The sequence below is a fragment of the Triturus cristatus genome, chromosome 8, assembly GCF_964204655.1.
Source record: "Triturus cristatus chromosome 8, aTriCri1.1, whole genome shotgun sequence".
Lineage (NCBI taxonomy): Eukaryota > Metazoa > Chordata > Amphibia > Caudata > Salamandridae > Triturus > Triturus cristatus.
In genome coordinates this window covers 1320565103-1320586986 of record NC_140591.1, presented here as the reverse complement: position 1 = coordinate 1320586986, position 21884 = coordinate 1320565103, and the positions used below count along the sequence as shown (strand labels likewise).

Below are 21884 nucleotides of genomic sequence, written 5' to 3'. Positions count from 1 at the left end.
GGAAACCTGCTCCTGGGGTTTGGAAAGCAGCATCCTATGGAACTCCAAGGAAATAGGTCTACCAATGGTGCATGCATGTTCTGTGGAACTGAGGAGTGCAGAATGTCCTGGAAACTAAGCGAGCAGTGCAGCCTTGTTGTAACTGGAAATATCTACTGCCTGCACATGTGAAACATCGCTTGTGTATTTGGCCAGTGTAAAAGTTCCTGAACTAAAAAAAACTGGTGTATCTCGATAGTTTGTTGTGGACAGGAAATAGAGCTATGGAGAGCCTTCCTGCAGCATAAACAGATATGCTGCAGTTTCTGGAGCGTGTTCTGAAATCTTGAGGACTTTTCGAAATACATCAAAGAAGTTACAGAATGTTTTGTAAGAGTTCTAACTTTGAAAATTCTGATATCCTGAGAACTGGCAGAAAGTAAAGAATACTGTAGGACCATGACGTTTTTGTTTGAAGCCTTGTCGAGCTCTGTTCAGATAGCATCCACTAATGCGCCATTCAAGATTTTTGAAGTTTGTAACTAGATAAGAAAGCATTCTAACCAGGGTAAAGCATCAAGATGTACTCGACTAAGCTCCTTGATGGGTTCGCTACAAGTGTTGCTTGGTTCCTAATCTTCTTAACCCACTGACTCATCTTGATGTTTGATTTCCCATTGTTTTCTTTGGAATTATTTTGTGTTTGCAATAACTCCAGCTCTCTTCTTCCAAACTTCTTGCTTTTTGGATCATTTTACCTAATGAGTTATCCCTTTATAAACCTACTGGTTTGAGCATGTAAGCCCTTTATTTATAAACTGTGCTATTGATTTGGTACTGTGCACATATGCTATGAGTAATTGTCTCTGAGAAAGCCTAGCAGATTGTGCCAGCTTCCTAGGGTGAACCAAGCATTACTCATCCAATAGAACCAAGATCATTGGGGCTTTTTGAGAGCTCTGTCAAAGCTCACATTAATTTTGTAAAGTCTCTTCCTCTAGCTTTGCAATCCAGTTTCTTACAAGGAGGAAGAAAATTGATATTGACAGGTAGTGCAGGTAATATGATAAATTCAAGAACATGACAAGCTAAGAAGGTAAGAAATCAGTGGGACCCAAAATACAGTAGGCACTGGAAGAGGGTGAAAGGATTAGTCTCAGAAAATTGTGAAAGAAAATCTATAGTAGTAATCTTCAAGAAGTGGGGTTTAGACGCTCCCATAATACTTAACAAATGTAAGGAAACAAAGACCTACTCTAATACTTCTGGAAAGAGATTTATAAAGTTTGTCAATATAAAGATTAATGTGGAGCATATCAAGAAAGCAAGACAAGTCAACTATGCCCCAGACGTCACAGAGAAGAATTGTGAGCCTGTTGGCTACAGTTCTGTATAAATGGTATCATCTCTGATGTTGATGCATTAAGCAGCACTCATAGGAGTTTCAGATGCCATTTCAGATTCTTTATGTGCAGGAAGGTTCACCTTCCTGCACATGAACAATAATTCCCCTCGATGCAGCCACCTTTGCACTATGGTGCAAGGATGCCTGTGTTGGCGCTAGGCAGCTAAATTAGCACCTGCACAGGGGGAAACACAAGGCTGCACCGTATTCTTGTAAATATGGTGCAGTCCTGCGTTTCCGAATTGGCAAAGCAGTGTTAAGCCCAGGAGGCTAACGCCGCCCTCTGCCACTTTCTTGTAAATTTGCCCCATAGTGTGTTATTAGACCTCTGTCTTTGAAGCACTAAATGTGAAGGATAAACACACAATTAAAGACATCTTTATTTATTGCATCTTTATTTACTGCTCTGACTTTCCTGACCCACCAACAATCGAATCCGCAGTTCGGGAAACACTATTGTAAGATTTTTCCATGAAAGGATTTGTACCCCTTCACCAATATGAGTTGCCACAAACCATCAAAACTCCAGGTTGCACGCTATTTATAAGCTGTATGTACCCTTGTTTTTAGGTGGAGGTAAACTTTGGGTGCACTCCCTGCACAGCAATGAAATGAAATTCTCAGTCTGTCATGGATATCTATAGAGTACACAAAGATTGTTGAATTCAACACTAGAAAAGACAAGGCAAACCACAAAATATCTAACTGGCCTGGGAATTCAGCTTCCACAGCCATGTGATGGCTTTTGTGTCTACACAGATATCAAACAACAGTGGAAGGCTATAACGAAAGAGTGGGCAGCCTTCTAGATAATACCACCCTAGTTGATAGGTACCCCCAGACAATTTGAGGATCTGAGGCAGGTCAGTAATACATCAGAACAGAGCACTTATGTTTCTTAAGATGTTCAAAAGGGTTTAAAGCAAATGAGCCAGGAGTATATTTGATCAAATTCTATTGACTATGCCTTCTAAAGACAGTTCCATCCTGAACACGGTGGGTAGGGAGAATTTACATGATTTACACACAGACCATGAAAACATGATAATGCTTTAAAATTGGAAGAATAAGAAGGGGAAACATACTTTACAACATTCCAAAATATGTGAGGAGTGGTATGGAGGACAGACATTGCTACAGACAAATCAACTGTGCCTCTTGTTCTTTCTTAAGACTTTAAATGCACTTGGTATACAGGAAAAGAACAGGTAATGCCAGCTCTAAACATTCTGCTCAAGCACCATGCATGATACCACGCAGGCAAAATGTACAAATAAAGTATGTTTTTTTTATTATAAATTAATTTTGATACTCTGAACCCTACCAACATTTTACAACACTGACAATTTGTTTCTCCCCCTCATTTAGACCTCAGCTATGCCGCTATGATCTTGTACTTTTGGATAATGTTGAAACAATCTTCAAGCCTATCCCGTGTGAGAAGATGCAAATGTAAAGAAATGATGAAGACCAGCTGAACATTTTAGTCAGATTTTGAGACAACTGAACCATTGTTTGTTGAAGCAAACTATATGATGGTACAACCATTGAAGTTCCTCTTTACAGATGTAATCACAATGGCCTCTTTGTGGGGTTTCTTGCCTGGAGGCTTTCCCATTCACTGTAGGACTTTTTCCACTTTGTGGACCATGGGAACTCATAAACAAATCTTTGGTGAATCTCAGCAATTTTATCTAGGAAGAAGTCAAGATGCCAGCCTCATCATAAAGCTTCTTCTCACATCTTCATGTGATACGGAGTGCATATTGCGGATTTCTCTATTGTAAAATAAAATGTGAAGGTAGCAATTCTAGTAGCAACCAATAACATGTGCTCGTGGAGCAATGCATACCAGTGAAACAGATGCTGCAGCAATGTTGCATCTTTTTATTGGAGAGATAAAGCAGTCTTGGGTTTTTTCTGAGCCATAATACTGAGTCAAGATTAATGGTTTACAGGTGCTGATGTATATAAAATACATACACATATAATAGGTGTTCATTCAGTGAATGAATAATTCAGTGGAATGCATATTTGCAATCCCCGTTGGTCATTGGCGGCGCTGTGCGTTGCCAGAAGGTGATCCAGCTTCCAGTGTCCAGCCATCATGATGGGCTGGCAGAACTTTGGCCTACTGCTGTTGTACTGTAATTATCACATTGAACGAGGCAGCTAGTGTTTGTGTTAATACACAAAGGGGTAGACAAAGGGTAGAAGAGTCCTGATAATCTAACAGGATTTGTGGCACAACAGCCTGAACTGACACAGCTTCAATATTTGCACCCAGTTTACTCACTTGCAGTGGGTAGTGGCACTAGGAAGCCAAGGAGGAATTTATTAAAGGAAAGGGAGTTGAAGAGGAGATGTGGAAGATGGGCAGGGGAAAGAAGTTACAGTGTATTGCTTTTGGGTTTGCTATTATGTTAGCTGGAATGATGTACCAAGATAGTGACACATTAGCCAAATGCATATGAGCCTTGTTATCTTATTTCATATAAAAAATGCAAAAATAATTTAACTTTTCGTTGTGCTGTAGTAGGATCTCCCTGTGATCTTCTGTAAACATTTCATTGCTCACTGTAGATGTAGTTCAGCTGCATTGCATAGAGTCTTTGCTGTCTTGTCTTTGGGAAGAGTGGTTCTAGCTGTATTGCAGACTGATTCAGTTTTGAGCTACTTTGTGAATTTACCGGGTAAGGCGTGTAATCTTTCATATCCAGGGCCCAAATAAAATCGAAAGCCACATTAAAAAAGGCACAGGAGGAGCATAACGATGAAGTGCACTGACAATAGAGTTGTGCCTGGCAAAATAATTTGTTGCAGATGTCTACATTGAAAGTTTGACCTCTTAGGAGGAAATGGAACAGCCTGGCACAAGAACAGCATCCTTTATTGGAGCAGCAGCTTCAACCTCCAACAATGCACCTCCCCACCTTTGCAGAGGAGCCAGAGCGCACTGTTATATGGTGTGTCTGGGTGGGGTACATTCAAGCCCAATGCTCAAGGCGTCCAAATAAGCATTAAGAAACAGGACTTTCGCAGAGAGGAGCAGACAACCCCTCCCAAAGAAGCAGTTGTAGGCTCTGGACGCACCCCCTTCTGATAAGGCAGTGGAGGGTTCATGATCAGCCATGGTCAGTGCAGGTAACAGCGGTGAGGTGGTGAGGCCGCGTGGGGGGGTATTTCGAGGGAAGCTGCTGAGGGAAAAAAATTTATTTATTTAATTGTCCCTCTGCATCGTCCCTCGAAATCCCCCTCCACGCGGCCCCAAGGCCCAACCGCAGTTACCTACACGGACGGCGGCTGTTCATAATGACCATTGAAGGCCCACTGTTACATTGGTACAATTCATTAAATCTCTGATGAGGTCTGATGCCAGAAGCTCCCTGTTTATCTCCATTTTTAGACACCCCATTCCACCTACAACAGGTGAATTTCAGTTGATGGGGAATCCTATATTTAAAACGGAACACAGCATGACTGAGGATATGCGGAATTTTAGGTTATGCAACACTATATATGTTTATACCTTATCTTGTTGAAGGAGACACCATTTTCCAATTTTGGACACAGAACATACAGAAAAATCTCTGGAAGAGAAATGTGCAACTTTCTGATGCGATTCCCTTCTTTGGTATTTACCAGCAGAGCAAAGCTTTTTTCCATAACTTTATTCCATGCTTCAGATTGTGTCTTTATTTAAGAGTAGTATGACATTTTTTGCAGCAGCCTTTATATATTATAAAATCAAAAACATGTCTTTTCACAAAATGCAAATTTGGTTTTTAGCCTTCATTCTTGTTCAGAGTTATAAGACCTTTTAAGTCACATGTAAAATCAATAAATATATTAATTTATTCTATTTTTGTATTTTCACATAAAATGCTATTTCTGTGAATAACATTTTGTTTATTAGTGTTATTTAAATTATCAAGAAAACATTGATTGAAGTATAATGCATGAGAGGCTGACAGTTTCCTTTAGAGCGTTTTTCCTTTTTATCTGTACGGAATATATGAATTTCTCATTGACAATTGATTAAAAAAACAACTTTGATACAATATATTTATGCACGTTCATGTTTAATAAAAAATACATGTGCCACCTACAGCAAAGTTGTAAATGTATAAGTTACTGAAGTGTTTATGATTTCAGACTGCTTTACTTTCTTGCTGTAGCATTAAAATCAACGTGAATTTATGCAAATATGTATATTTAATGATTTCCATTTAGGTTATTTATGACTGGAGTGGAACTGCTCCATAATTAATCCTACGCAAATGATTGACAAAGCAGCGGCATTATGTGATTATTTACAAATTGCACACCATATAATTACTTTTCTTGAGTGCCACTGACAGATATTGTGATGAGACCAATATTACTGCTATAATTAGTGACCAAGGCTTTTATCCACATGAATCGTTTGCGACGGTCATATGTTGATTTTCCAGGTTCCCAATTTTACTTGATTTTTAAATGGACAAAAGTTTTTTTCTATTATTTGTTAGAGAAAAATGCCAGTACTGATACAAATCCTCAACATTTCTTAGAAGTTAGGGATTGCTGTGGAAGGTGGCTCACTGTAGAGGTCACCTACATGACGTCATTACAGTTGATTTAGACCCCTCTCCTATCTAGAGGCATTTTATGCTTCTGACCAAATAAAACCATGACAATTATGACTTTCACAAAAAATCTTCTTCTTGTACGTGGAGTTTTTTTTACCACTTTTGCAACTTCTTTAAAGAAATGGGTGTTTTTTCTGAAATGCTGCAACATTTATTCGTAACATTTAAAGAGCAAATTAATCATTGCCAAAATTTAACATGTAATTTAGGAGTTTCAGTACAGTAGGCAACATTCACAAGCATTTAAAAGGTTAGAAATGGGTGGGACAATCATTTAACTAGCCAATCACAACCTTTTATGTTGGACTAAGTAATTATGCGATTCAAAATAAAAATTGGATTGACTAGTGAAAAGATTTAAAAGTTATTTAGAGCTTTTTTTCCAAAATTGGCCAAGCATTTTTAGGAGCTTACTTACACTATTGCTATATTCATAGTTTTCCACCATCCAGGTTTGATACTTCTTGGCTATTTGTCTAGCATAGTAGCTAAGGATGCTGCATTTATTCACTGCCATCTTTTGGTGGAGCTCACAGCCTTCCTGATTTTAAACTGAAGCCTAGCCTTAACATGGAGCGCTTCCAGTTTTTGCTGCTCCTTGAAATCTTCCTTAGCATCATTTACCTGTGTTCATTGGTTATGAAAGCTGAAGCTAAGATTTTCTCCCCCAATACCCGCTTGTAATGAGTCCCATGCTGTGCCCGCTGATGCGCTTCTTCTCTTTCTTTCCATGGATTACGTCAACCGCTCCTGCAATATTCCATGCATTCAGGATTGAGGAGTAGCTCCCTATCGAAGGTCCATGTTTGATGCGACTGATCCAGCATTTTATTGGCATGCTTGCTTATAATTGGTCCTCCGGCAGACCACTACTGAGAGGTGATGGGAGTTAACATTTGTATCAGTCAAAATCAATTAGCAGTGCAACCCATTTGACTACAAAATGAGGACCAGGAATTAGTAGCTATGGGTTTAGAAGGTTTATTAGAACATTGGAATGTTGAGCACTCCATTGTAGACAATGGAGTGCTCTGGGCTTCTAATGGCTGGTAGAATCCCGAAGCATCAACGTTCCAATGTTTGTTCACAGCTGTGAACAAAGGCCTCACAGAGCACGAGGGGATTTCAACTACCTCGGGCTCCGTTAGGCCTTTGTTTTACAAATTAGAACATTCTGCCCTCTAGGGGTGAAATTTTCTAATAGCCTTAGAGCACACCGTAGCAGGCTCTACCAGTCATTAAAGGCTCGCTCCTTTGTTGTTTGTTTCAATGCTGGAGCGGGCCTTTAATGGCTTTTATGGCGGGCTCTAAGTCCATATTACATATTCAAAATCAAGTTAAGATACACAACTCTTAAAATCATGTTATAGAAATACCAAATCGGGACGGGCAGTCCCAGCCTGTCGCAGAATTTAATGCGAACTAACATAAGGTAAACAGGCAATTCAGTCACAGCAACACAAAGGATTAGAAGTAAGACATGACGCTCAGAAAAGAGTCACAAATGTTGTTGTCTATGCATTGATTAATCTAAATCCTCTATGGCAGAGATCCAGCTAAAGGGATTGTTAATGAATCAGGAATTTCCATGAAGGGAATTAAAACAAAGCCGGGAAAATTAAGTAGAGAAGGTGTCAGCATCTCAGAAGCTAGGTCGAGGGTCTTCTATGGGTGAGAGTGCCTAAACCACACTTAGGAAAGAATCAAAAGGAAGCATTAAGGTCTAAACCTCCCAGAGTCCAAAGTAAAATATAGTTCCTAAAGAGGCAGAGAAGTTTCGAAAGAGAGCTCCTAAAGTGTCTCTGGAAAAAGGGGTTCTTAGGTCTAACGGGGTAAACATTAAATTGTAACACACAAAGACCTCTAGGTAACACCCACTTTCTACATATCATCAGAGGTCCATTGTTCTTGTCCATTTCTCATGTTGCAGACCGCAACAGCTGGGGAAAGTCTCACACTTGACATGGGAACAACATCTCCTTCGCACACACATATTGATTCGCAACATTTGCTTAATAGTCCTTTCAGCTAGCACTCTAGTTTCCCCATGTTCCCACGTCAAGGACTTGTTCTCTAGCTCTTTCCCCTATTTCTAGTATAGTAAGGTATCTAATCTACAACTAACAATGCTTGTGAATACCTACAAGAAATGTCATGTTAGCATAAAATGGAAAACAGTATTTATGCAGCATGGCAAAATATGCGCCTAAATTGTCAGGACAACCTAAAGCATTAACTCAATGGGGCGCATTTAATATGTGTGTGCACATTTAAACACACATGAATATAAGTTCAAGTACATTAGATTCACATTACAGAAGCATTCAGTAAGTCTCAAAATAATCATGTGTCAGTATGACTAAGAACTACATTTAAATCATACATATGAAATAGTAATGCACACATTACATAAACTTGTTATTGCTTTAAGTGAAATCACATTCTACATATATGAGAATGTTTTTATCCAGTTGTCTAACCAGTAAGTGTTGGTTAATATATTGAAGCACATATTATGAAAGTCAAATTTCATTTTAATAGTAAGTACAATATCTCCAAAGTAAGGATTGCTTAATTCATTTAAACTTCAATTAATATCACAATCAGTTATGGTAAAACACATGATATGAGTAAATTCTCTAAATCAACAGTGAATGCACTTTTTAATAATGATGTCAAGTGCAACACTTACATTAATTTGTTTAACCACACAAGAAATATGTGCTAAGTGCACATTAATGTCATGTAGCTGTGAAGTATTTGTGACGTATAAAGGGTTGGCAAATTTTCGCTATACCAATCCCCCTCTGATGACAAATCAAGCCATCACAACAATATCTTATCATATGGGCAGGTCACAAGCTGGTTGTTTTCATCATCTTTCTTCTGGAAACCTCCAGAAATGTCATGTTATCATAGTATTTGCTCTGTCTATCCTCCAGTTCCATATCTGCTCTCTTTCTCTTCACAGCCTGTTTCACTTGTGTACATTTGCATTGCTTATGGATTGCAAACAGAAACAATCCACAAAGCACGAATATCACTAAGGGTTTCAAAATGCTTCCAACAATTCCACTACCTAGGTTTTCAAACCATCTGCCTGTAGCAGAAAATTAATTCCCTAATGCTTCCCAAGCACCTGTTGCTGTTAACCCTTTCAAATATTTCTTTAAATCAGGTATTTTTCTTATATACTTCTTCAATGCCTTACTCTCATCTGGAATATAAGTACAACATTTTTGAACTTTTAACATCCTGCAGACTCAGCCGTCTTTTGTGGGAAGGGCGTTGAATGCAAGTTGATTCTACAAAATCATGTATCTGATCACAACCATTTCTTTATCTATAACCAAAAACCCTCCAGCTCTACTAGTCGAAAATTCATCAACTAAAGTAGAAAACTTTCCAATCTTGTGTGAATTGAGTGTAACTCCTGCAGATGGTATCAAAGTACCAAAAATGCCTCCCACAAGTTTGCTAGCACTAGCACCTCTCTATGTTCTGACTTGTCATTCCCCTGTTGAAACATCAATTTGCCCCACATGATAAAACTTTGGAAAAACTATCCCCATGTAACATGCTCCATGCCTTCTCTTGGGTAATCTATACAGTGCATTTTCCCACAAAAGTAATAGACTCCAGGAACAACTGGATCTGCTCCATCTAAATATAATCCCCAGTTTCCTTTAAGTTCTATGGTATGATCACATTCATTAGTCCCTACAGAATTTGTGTAAGTTGTGGATTTCCTACTGAATATGCATAATCTCCCTTTATTTTGCCAATCTAAAGCTAATGTGGACATGTTTCCCACTAATCTATGCTGACTCTCATCGTTAGCCCAAAATGGCTCTTTTGAATGATTCATTGTTTTAGCTAAAATGTCTCTTCTTTTGTCTTCTACTGGATCTACGAATTTATTTTCTACATCTGTTAAAGAACACATTAAGTTGTGTCTATGTGCATAAGCAGTATCTAATATCATGCCGGGTCTGAAGAAACGTTCTACTATCTCAGTGTTTGTAGCACAGGCTGTCGATTCAAGTGCTTCATCACTGGAACTTCTGAAAAGACCAAGTCATGATTTGAGTAATATTATTGAAGTTTGACCCTTTTTATAGAATAAACTCAGCTATAAGCTACAGGTAATTCCATATGTCAAGGGGAGGTGATGATAAGCTATCCCATCAGCAACTGACACAGGTAAGTGCATACAAACCTAGCAATTCTTAGCATTCATAGTGTCAACATATAAATAAATATATTTTGAATAAACATTTAATGAGTAATCTCCTTTAGAAGCATCTACATGTACCTCTTTTTAATCTATAGCAGGTAAATTGTTATCAGTAGGAAGTGGTGTTTGAGGGGCACATGTAGATCTAAGCTCTTCTACTGTCGTAGAGCTTCTACTTTATCAGTAAAAACTGTGCGTTTGTTGGACAACATAAACATCTGAACTGTACAAGACTGACTCCGCGCACATGATCCAGATATGTTAGCTTAGTCCTCCATGCTCACAGTGCACCATCTGTACCCCAAACCTGACAAGGTAACATATGGATTGTGCAACCTCAGAACATGACAACCATGACTCCCCAAGAAATTGTGATAACAGATCTAGAACCTTTTCATTCGGTTAATCATGCATACCCAAAGAGATGCACAAGAAATACTCAACACGCAGTGTCAATATTTATTGAAGCATTTTGATTCTTGAGTAAAATACTTGTGCTGCAATAATCAATAGAAGGAAACAGAATAATGTTATTAGCATAACGAAAATGGTGAAGAAGATAAACAAATCAACCATTTTGCTATTACAGAGAAGATATGCTAGCACATAAGTACTGCAATACATTGTACACCTACTTAGCGCTACCTAACCTAGTGTGTCTCAGGTGAGTGAATCTGCAAATCCCTGTAGGGTGATCTAACTCCCCGTTACCTGTCAGTAAGTGTCATCAGTGTGCTTGTCTTGGTGGAGAGCTGGACAGCATCCTTCGCATGAGGTAAACAAGAATCAGCTGGGCTGGAATCCCAGCATGGAGCGACCTCTCAGTGCCAGCTAAATGCTCCTCTGCCTAAACAAGGGAGCAATGGTGTTTATGTAATAAACATCATCCATGTTACCATGGCAAAGTCCCAGTCAGGCTGCTATTGTTTTTGCTATTGTCATAGCGCTGTCGTCGAACGGGCAAAAACACATAATGTTTTGCGTAGTGAGCTTAGCCCTTGTACAGAATGTTCAAGGTAGTTAATAAAGTGCCTACAATGTGGAAATGTAAGCAAAGCTCAGTTCAGAGAATATTATCCTACACAGGCACGCAAACTAATGTCTGTCAAATGTCACTGTGTTTACGAAAGAAGGCAACTTAACAATGTGAGCATGGAAAATGGGGATGTTTCTACCCGGGCCTATAATATGACCACATAACACTACCTGTGAGGAATGGGGTAAGCTCAAAATTACAAGTTAAGCAAGTACCACTAAAGTCACAACAACTAATACTCCTACACATTTGCTTGTATGTCTATTAGTGTTTGCATTAGGCTACATGAGCTCTTTAGTAACAGACCGTTTAACTAGACGATTGCAGCACAGTACTTGCACTTAGTTTTCACTTGCACAAACAGCAAAGAAAAGTTCAAGTGTCTCTTACAGTAAAATATGGATGGACAATGATATTTGTGAGACTTCCTTAGACCTACTCCGTTCTCTTCTAAGGGATAACCTCACGCGTCTTCAACAACTCGGGCCTTGTTTCTCTTCTTTGTAGTTTTGGCCAATCTATCAAGTCTGTCTCTAATAAATGTGCATTTCCAACTCACTTATGATCACTTCCAGAATAAATTGACTCTGTTTAGTGGCAATGCAATTTCAAAACTCAGTTCAGCCACAAAGTTCAATTCAAGGAGGCTCAATTGGATGTGAATTGTTACAGCAGAAGGTGAAAAATGGTCTCTCCCAGTCATTGACTGCTAGGTAGGTCTATTCAGGTAAAGAGTACCTTTGACAGGGTACTCTAGCTCTCTTTGATCGTCTTACAGTTGGCCCTTCTTCCACTTAGAACAAATCCTTCGGTATCTTCTGGGATGGTGTGTGGTACGTACACTTCCGACAGACTACATCTGCCTCTCTCCTGTCTTCTTGGCAACCGGTCTCCAGGTACAACTCCCATTACAACGGCACTAGGCCCTTTGCCAGGGTCTGAACATGGCGCTGTCAACGCTACAGGATGGGACTCTTCTGTACCGACTTCAACTGTTGACTCTCTCAGACCCCACCTCAGGCTAAACAAGTGCTGTCCCAGCTTCTTGCTGATCCCCAACAGCTTGACTAACCTGCTCCCTCTGTCTCACTGTAACCACCGGCACATCAGGAATAGGTGCTGTTATATCATCAAGGGGACACGGGACTCTGTGAGTATGGGCTGCCTCTACACAATTGAGGAGACCTCCGCAATTTACAGTAGTTTTTGTGTCCAATATCACTTGGTACAGCCCACTCCATCGAGGCTCCAAGCATGACTTGCACACGTGCTTCTTCACCACAACCAGGTCACTGGGACCGAGGTCATGGCACTGCTCCTGTTAAGGGGGGGCTGTAGCCTCTCAAACCTGGTAAGATACAGCACGCACCACACCAGCCAGTCCTTTGCAGTATTTATGAATCATGTAATCTGTAATGTTCAGAAGCGCATTTGCAGGCATAGCTGGCAGTCTCATGGCCTTTCTCATGATGATGTCATTGGGCGACATTCCTGTTCCTCCTATTTGAAGTACCGCATAGACTTCAGAGATGTCAAAGCAGACACTTTAGCAAATCTAGATTTCAACGTGCCATTGACTTGCTCCACAATCCAGAAGTCTGTGGTTAGTAACTGCAGTGGAGTTTTTGTGTGACTTGTAATGCTGCATATAACATCTTCAGGACCTCATTTTTAAAATGAGTTCCTCGGTCTGACTCCAATGAAGTCGGGAAACCAAAATGCGGAATTAACTTCCTCAACAACTTGTCCACTGTGAGACTATCATTTCTCCTAGTTGGGTAAGCTTCAACTCACTGTGAGAAGATGAACACAACCACTAGGACATAGCTCAACCCATTGCACACAAGCATCTCAATTAAGTCCAGTTGCATCCTGTTGAAGGGCCCTCCTGATCTTCCAATATGACTCAGTGTTACTGCTGTTCTTTTGCCTACATTCTGCTGTTGACACACAACACATCTTTGACACAAACTTTCAGCCATGAATCTGAATCTGGGGTTAGACTATGTTTTCAAATTGATGCATCATTGCGTCTTTCCCTACATGTGCAGGGCCATGATAAGGTCTTGCCATTGTAGGTAACTAGCTATCTGGCAACACAGGTCTTCCATCTCCTGAAACCCATATGTCATCTTCATTTATTTTGCCACAACCTGCTCTGATCCAACCTTGCTGTTCTGATTCTTGCACTTCTCCATGTAACCTCTTAACTTCCTCCAAGTATCAACTGCAGTCAGCAACAGATTGCAATTTGTGGCATCCAATTTTTCAGTGACATATTCCCCATTAAATGTGCAAGAATTTACAGCGCAGTATCTCATTAGCATACCTATTGCCCACTGTTGCGTAGTCAGTGCCATGTTGATGTGTGGTACACTTAATCTCAGTCATCTGGGCAGGTAACTCTTAAAGCCTGCAAAAGATTCCTTATGCTTTCACCATTCCTGATAGGCGACCCTGAGGATGTCATAAATCCACGCTGTGACCATAACTGTCCAAAGTTATGAATGACACCAAAGCCGGACTGACTGTCAGTGAAAATTGTCACTTTTAGCTGGTCTGAAACAAGGCATGCTCTAGCAAGAGCAATAAATTCTGCCACTTGTGCTGAAAATACTCCTTGAAGCCAGGAGGCTTCTATCACACCAGAGACAGTACAGACTACGTAGGCAGCTCGCAGGTTTCCATCATGATCTCGTAAGCAGGAACCGTCAACAAACAGCACACAATCTGATGGGTAGTGGCACATCTTGTATGTCAGGTGTCAGCTTGGTGCATAGTTCAGTAATATCAAGACAGTCATTCTCAACTTCCCCTTCAACATTTTCATTTGCAGGGTGTTGGACTTGGCCCTTTTTGGCAGGTTCACCCCTAAACTTTTTGCCTTTCCTGTGACCTGGTATTGGTTGTCCAGTGTAAAGTGTGTGCGCGCTCTGAGTGCGTGTGGTGAGACTGGCCTGCCCTCCCATAGGAATGCATGGGGGATATGTGTGTCCATGGTAATTCCTGGTATGAGAGGAGTGCAGGACCGAGTTTAGTATGTATGAACTTGTGAGAATAAATGCTGCGCACTGGTGAGTGCAGATTTATGGTGACTGGTGGAGAAATGCCACTTTTAGAAGTTGGCATTTCTGTGTGCTATGCGTCTGCCAGCCTGATGTGAATTGCATGTCTGGCTTGTGAGTGACAGGAGCTGAGAGGTGTGGGTGGCTCCAGGAGGCAGGGTGAGTCAGCCCAGTGGTGACTGGAGAGATCTGCATCTAGATGGGAGGGAGGAGTTGCACCTGGGACCTGAATAGGGCTCTGCCTCCCTCCACAATGCTGACTCCACCCCCTGTGGTGGGTCTGATCACTGAGCCCCCACCTGACAAAGCGGAGAGGAACTGGGCAAAACAAAGTGCTCCAACTCCCCCCTAAACCAGTTCTGACTGGTATCCCCAAGCCCTGTGCTGTGACACAATGGGAAATGTAGTATAAATATAGGGGCTGTGACCCCATGAAAATGTTCTGTGATTGTGCTGTTTCTGCCGGGCGTGCTGCTGCTGGGGTCCAGGGGGGGGGGGGGCTGCAAAGAGGACTTGCCTCCCTGGGCCCTGCATTGCCCCTTTCTTTTTTTATCTCTGAGAACATTTTTTTGCTGGGACCCTTTTTCTTCATCTAGCGCCTGGGAGCACTATCTTTGAAAATGGCCAATTGATGGAGAGCACTTTATTTATTCTGGGAGCGCTTTAGTTTACTTTTGCAGAGCCCCTGGCCCTTGTCTGCCAGGAGCGTGGGCTGCGCAGCGCTGTGCTTTCACCCTTTTTCGAGGGAATCCCAGTGTGAGGGATTCCCCGGTGATGCTGTTGGAGCGGGTGCCCACTCCGCTTACTGGTTAATTATGGCCGCGTTAGGCCAGAGCGGCGGGTGCCCACCCCGCTTATTTTCCGCTATTGTTATGGCAGGTATGTGTCCTCGATAGCGGGTGCCCACCCTGTGTTCTACTGCCGCGGCACGAGCTGTGGAAGGAAATCCCTTCCGGGCCGCGGCCCAGCGCGACCCAGAAATCAAGCAAAGGCGGCATTTCCCGTGGGCGGGGCTTCTGTGAAGGAAGGGAAGCCCCGCGAGTGAAGAGACGCCGATGCCAAGCGGGGCTCCCGTGACCCAGGGGAAGCCCCGCGTTCAGCAGCTGTATGGAGAAGAAGGCGGAGGGGGCGCGAGGCACATTTTCGGTGCCTGCCCCCGCTGCAAGTCCCGAGGAGATCGAGCAGGACGCAGGAAGGAAGGAAGACAGAAATTGGAAGAATTTGTTACTGGTGCTAGCACTGAGCTTAAGTCCCCTAAACCATTCCAATTCTCACCTTCTCCTTCCACATCTGAATTGACCACTCAAGTTATACATGCAATATCCCCCACCATACCTTTGGCAGCTCCAGAAAGATTTGTAGGGGACCCGCACAAGGCCCACATTTTTCTCACCCAATGCTCTTTGCACTTCCTTTGTAAGCCCATCGTTTTTAAGGAAGATCAATCCAAGGTGGCCTTTATACTGTCTTACCTGAGCGGTGATGCTGCAGCATGGTCTATGCCATTAGTAAGCTGCAATGATCCCATATTGTATAATTTTGAGGAGTACAAGGAAGAATTCCTTCGAATTTTTGATCGCAGAACTGTTTCCCAATTGACTGATAATGAACTTTTGGATCTGAAACAAGGTAATCGGGAACTGGTTGCATACATTGCACAGTATAACAAACTGATAGTGGAAACCAAGTGGCCTAAAGAAAAGAGAGCTAATCGAGGATTAAAGGACGAATTGAAAGATGGGTTAGCACACATTCCAAAGAGGCCCACTGATGTTTCAGAGCTAATGGATCTTGTACTCCAAATTGATCTGAGGCAAAGTGAAAGAAGGAATGAGCGTCGCAATTAAGTTCGACCAATCCCACCGCGATTTGATCGAGCTAGGCCTGAACCTACTAAGTCCTTTGAGCCTGCTTCTGTGGAAGAACCTATGCAGATAGGGTCCGTGAGGGGCCCCTTGACCAAGGAAGAAAGGGAGAGGCGTCATAATGGGAAATTGTGTATGTACTGTGGAACAGCTGGGCATTTTGTCAAGGAGTGTCCACGTAAGCCTAAGACCAGCACAGGGCCAAAAGACAGGCCCCACCAGTAGGAGGAGTTGCTCTGGTGGGCGCAGCTGACAAGTCGACTCCAGATTCCCAATTGATCGCTAATACCCTTCAGTCTGCAGCTCCTCATTTGATTATTTCATGTCTGATAAGTTTTGGAATAAGGTCTGTGGAAAACATTGCAGTTATGATTGACTCAGGCACAACTGGAAACTTTTGCGATATAAAATTAGTTAAATCTTTGGGAATACAATTTGTTTGCAAGATCAAGCCAGAATCGGTACGAGCAGTCAACGGAACAAATCTTTCTTCTGGACCTATCATTTGAGATACCGAAGAAATTATTTTGGATGGTCCTGGGCGACATAGAAGCATATTGAAGTTTGCCTTAATCGATGCTCCGCAGTTCCAACTAATTCTGGGTCTTCCGTGGCTTACCAATACATAATCAAAGGACTGACTGGGCAAGAAGAACGATGGAAATGAACTCCGATTATTGTCATGAACATTGCTTTCGTTTGAAGGAATATAACCCTCAAACTTCCCAAGCTACTTTAATGGCGGAGCCATCCTTGACGATCTGTGCTTTTGAAGTTCCAGCAATTCCAAAAGAATATCAAGATTTGAGAGCTGTTTTCGATGAGCAGGAGGCCAAAAGATTACCCCCTCATAGGGAGTACGACTGTACTGTTGAATTAGAACCTGGTGCGCTACTACCGTGCAGCAGAATTGATGCGCTCTCTGAAGCTGAGAACATTCATCTTAAGGAATATCTAGACCAATACCTGGCCAACGGCTTTATCCGGCCTTCTCAGTCTCCAGCTTCCTCGCCTTTATTTTTTATTCCTAAGAAGGATGGAAAACTTAGAAAGTGTATTGACTATCGTGCATTGAACCAGGTGACCAAGAAAAATAGATACCCTCTACCTTTGATCTCAGAGCTCTTGGATCAGGTGAAGGATGCTCGAGTGTACACCAAATTGGATCTTCGAGGGGCATACCATTTGGTGAGGATGGCTGAAGGGCACGAGTGGAAGACAGCCTTTCGAACTGTATTCGGTCTCTTTGAGTACCAGGTCATGCCCTTCGGCCTGCGTTTCAACATTTTGTTAACGATATTCTTCGAGAATTTCTTGATCGCTTCGCAGTAGTGTACATTGATGACATCCTTGTTTTCTCGGCCAATATGGAGGAGCATGTTCAGCATCTGCGAGCTATCTTGATGAAATTGCTTGATCATCAGCTTTACGTCAAATTAGAGAAATGTGTCTTTCATTCCACCAAAGTAGAATTTTTGGGTTTCATCCTGTCTCCAGATGGAGTGTCAATGGATGATACAAAAGTAAAAGCAATAAGAGATTGGCCCTCGCCGCATAATGTCAAGGAGATACAAAGATTCATTGGATTTGCTAACTTTTACAGATGTTTTATCTCCAATTTCTCCAAAAAGGTCCACCCGATTACTCGTCTCTTGAAGAGGAAAGAACCCTTTGTTTGGGACAAAGAAACTGAGGTGGCTTTCCAGTCATTGAAAGAAGCCTTTACCACTGCTCCGATTTTGTTACATCCAAATATTAAGGAACCTTTCTTTGTGGAGGCGGATGCCTCAGATCAGGCCATAGGAGGAATCCTGTCTCAAAGACATCAAGATACTGGCCAACTTCATCCAGTAGCTTATAGGTCACGAAAACTATCGGCGGCTGAAATCAACTATTCCATAGCCGATAAGGAGTTGTTGGCAGTGAAGGATGCCTTCCAGGAATTGCGGCATTACTTGCTAGGAGCAAAGCACGAAGTCACAGTCTATACTGATCACCGAAATCTACAGCTTCTTACGCCTAGACAGCTGAGATGGTCGTTGTTCTTTGCCGACTACAACTTTGTCTTGACATATAAACCGGGATCAGCTAATGGGAATGCAGATGCATTGTCTCGGCTAAATGCAAGCGAACTTCAGGAAACCTCCAGAGAAGAACACATTATTCCTGAAGAAAAGACAATTGGTACCATTCATTTTACGGAATTTGAAAAGGAGATCCAAAATGCAATGTCCAAGGAAGAATTGGCTAAGTGGGTAAAAGAAGATACTGGAAGAGAAATAAAAGATGGGAAACCTTATCATCATGGAGTCTTGTTCGTCCCTATTGCCAAACTGCAAAGAGAATGTATGCAGCATTGTCATGATGATCCCTTGGCGTGCCACAAGGGAATAACCAAGACCATTGAATTGATTAAACAACATTTTTGGTGGTCCGATTTGGAAGCTCAGGTGAGACAGTATGTGGCATCTTGCGCAATTTGTGTTAAGGGAAAAGCTTAAAGACAGGCCCCACAAGGTCTACTCCAACCCCTGCCCGTCGCACCATCACCCTGGCACACAATCTCAATGTATTTCATTGTGGATCTTCCTTCCAGCCAGGGTCTGTCCACTATTTGGGTGGTTGTAGACCATTTCTCCAAGATGGCTCATTTTATTCCATTAAAATCTCTTCCCAATTCTAATCAACAAGTCACTCTGTTCCCTCAACATATCATTAAAGCAGATGGAATTCCCAAGGTGGTCATCTCAGATAGGGGACCCCAATTTATTTCACGATTTTGGAGAGCCTTCTTGAGCAAATTGGGGATATACTCTCGTCTGTCCACCAGCTATCACCCACAGACTGATGGGCAGTCAGAGAGAGTCAATCAAGAGCTGGAGCAATATCTGCGCCTCTACTTGATGGACCATGAGGGAGATTGGCCAGAGTTAATATGTGCAGCCGAATTTGCATACAATAATGCTGTACACTCATCCACAGGGTTTTCCCCCTTCTTTTAAAATTTTGGCAGATATCCCAATACCCTGGTGAATAAGTCAGAAAGTCTGGTCCCGGCAGCTGAAGAGAAGGTGCGAAGGTTACAAGAAACCTATCAGATTGCTACCCAGAACTTGATTAGGGCCAAAATAGCTCACAAGAAACAGGCAGACAAAAGTAGGAGGAAGAATCCCATTTTTGAGTCAGGAGACAAGGTATGGTTGTCCACGCGGGATTTGTGCCTCAAGGGAAATCGAAAGTTCCAGCCTAGATTTGTAGGTCCTTATGAGGTAGAAAGAATGGTGAACCCAGTCAGTGTCAAACTTAAGCTTCCTTCCAGTTTAATAATTCATCCAGTATTTCATGTATCATTGATAAAACGAAACCCAGTTGGAATAAGAATGGATTTGCCTCCAAATCCCATTCGAGATCTGTCCGAAGAGGAATTTGAAGTGAAAAGAATCCTTGACTCTAAATTGAAGAAAGGGAAAATCTTTTATTTGGTCGATTGGAAAGAGTTTGGTCCTGAGGATCGTTCATGGGAGCCCAGTATCAATGTGCATGCCCCCAAATTGGTTCGTGAATTTCATAAGACTCATCCCAATAAACCTACTGAGAGAGAGGGAGGATTCTTGGTGCGGGGGAATTTCAGGAAAGGCAATCTGTGCTCCTCCTCTGCTCCCAAACTCGTAGTTTATAGGAGAAAACAGCTGAGTTACCCATGGAGCAGACTCCGTCGTTTCCCTTCCCAGAAACGCTTTAAATGGTAACTAGTGCTCCTTCAGCCCCTTCCATCATGGCGTCTACTCCTGAAGTGATATTGTAGGTTAGCGGTCTAGTGTTCCGCAAATATTTTCAAGTTTGTGCGCGCGTTCCTCTAACGCGCCGCACTTCAACTGAACTTTCTGGTTAGGAGGTAGTGTCTCCCTATTTTTCCTCTCACAACAATATTTCCCTCAGGGGCGAATTCCTTCCTCAGCAATATTTTGCCGCCTGACTTCCTAGAGATGAAGAGATTTTTGGCAGCGCTTCAAGTCCTTCAGAGACTCGTCCTCAAGAGCAAAATTTGAGGTAATTTCTGTGGTGTGTCTACAGTCCTGTTTATGTACTGGCTATCGGTGAGTCTCTTTTTGTTTTGCTCGCCTGGTAATTTGGAAGACAGCACGTAGGAGTAGCACTAGATACACAACGTTTTTTATGTGAGAAATTTGCAGCGCTCCAAGTGAAAGTTTTCTTTTTGGATAATTAAGTTCTGGTCACTTTGAACTTTGCAATAGTGTGACTGGCAGCTTCTTGGGCAGAGCAGTCTTCCTGGAACGTAGAACTGTTGCAGCGCAGGAAGGCAATGAGAATCTCTAGGCAGAGACAGTACTTGAATTGATACAGCATGTATGTAGAAATATATATATATTATGCTTACCAACAATATTCAACTGCCAGCCTAGAAAGTATTTACTTCAACTTCTTCAGCTCTGCATTATCTACTATATCTCCAGCATCATATTCAGAGAGAGGCTAAGCCACTGTTAGTTAAGGTAAGTGTTTGGCAAGTCGTGGGTGGAGGCAGCTTGGGTACTAGAGATTCCCTAAAGTAATTATGTTTATTTGTAATTACAGATGCCAGAGCAGTCCTAGATAGAATTTGAGGAAGCAGGCATTGCAGTGCAGTCTCTCTTGTTATCCCCTCTTCCCCCTTCCCCCGTCCTGCTGGGAGTGAATCTATTTGCTGTAGCGGGGCAGGGGAGTCGGGAAATTTTCATCACGTTTGAGTCCTGGTTCTCCGAAGTTTGCTGCTCCTGTGGAAATCAAAGAGTTTCAGGTGCGTGGTACCTTCCTTCTGAAATTTACGACAAAAAGTGGCAGAGTGCTGGTTAGCTCCAAAATAGCTAATGCCGTGCTCAGCCACTTTAGAAATGCAGGGATCCACCGTATTTACAATAATGAATCTACAACGTTATTCCACCGCCATTTTCCCCGCTTGGAATCACAACGCGGTTGTTACAACGACCGCGTTGTGATTTCGCATACCATTACTCCGCAAGTCGGAACAGCGACTTGCGGAGGGGGGGTGCTGGATGTTGGAATAGTATCATTTACTATTCCATCTCCAGTCTGTGTGGACACTATGGAAGGTGTTGGATTTTAAATCCAACACCTCCCCCCCGCAAGTTGTTCTTCCGACTTGCGGAGTAATTGTATGCGGAATCACAACGCGGTCGTTGTAACGACCGCGTTGTGATTCCAAGCGGGGAAAAAGTTTCGGGGTAAATGTTGTTTACCATTTACAATAATACGGTGCACCCATGGGGACGTGGCTAAGCGCCAGCGAAGATGGCCGCTTAGGAGAGAGCTCCGCCGGAGTGAAGCCCTATTTCCCCAAAAATCCGGCAATAATCCTCTATGCAGCACGCTGGAAAGGTTGGCATATCCTACTTAAAGTTTGCGGTGCTTGACCCTGTGATCCGGAGGTTCGATGTCGCCTCTGTTGCCGAGGGGTGCCTGACATGGAAGGAGACTCCCGGGAGCGGCGGAAATTGCCCACGCAATGCCCCCGCGCTGGGGCCTACGGCGATATCTGCCGTAAGGCGCGCGGCGCCCTTCTGGAGTAATGCTGATGGCTGATGCGGCGCCTGTGTGGATCGAAGAGCGGAGCCAGCTTTCGGAGGTATGGAGACGCCCCCGTAATT

The 21884-nt window shown here is 42.4% G+C and overlaps 1 protein-coding gene across 1 annotated transcript in view; it reads left to right on the top strand.

The window, feature by feature from the left end:
* Window positions 1–5494, top strand: part of LIPI (lipase I) — a 165059-nt gene extending 159565 nt beyond the window's left edge. The window contains exon 10 of the mRNA XM_085623039.1: window positions 2753–5494. Within this exon, the coding sequence (XP_085479165.1) occupies window positions 2753–2840 (88 nt within the window). The 3' untranslated portion in view covers window positions 2841–5494. The remainder of the gene's footprint in view (window positions 1–2752) is intronic.
* The last annotated feature ends 16390 nt before the right edge of the window (window positions 5495–21884 follow it).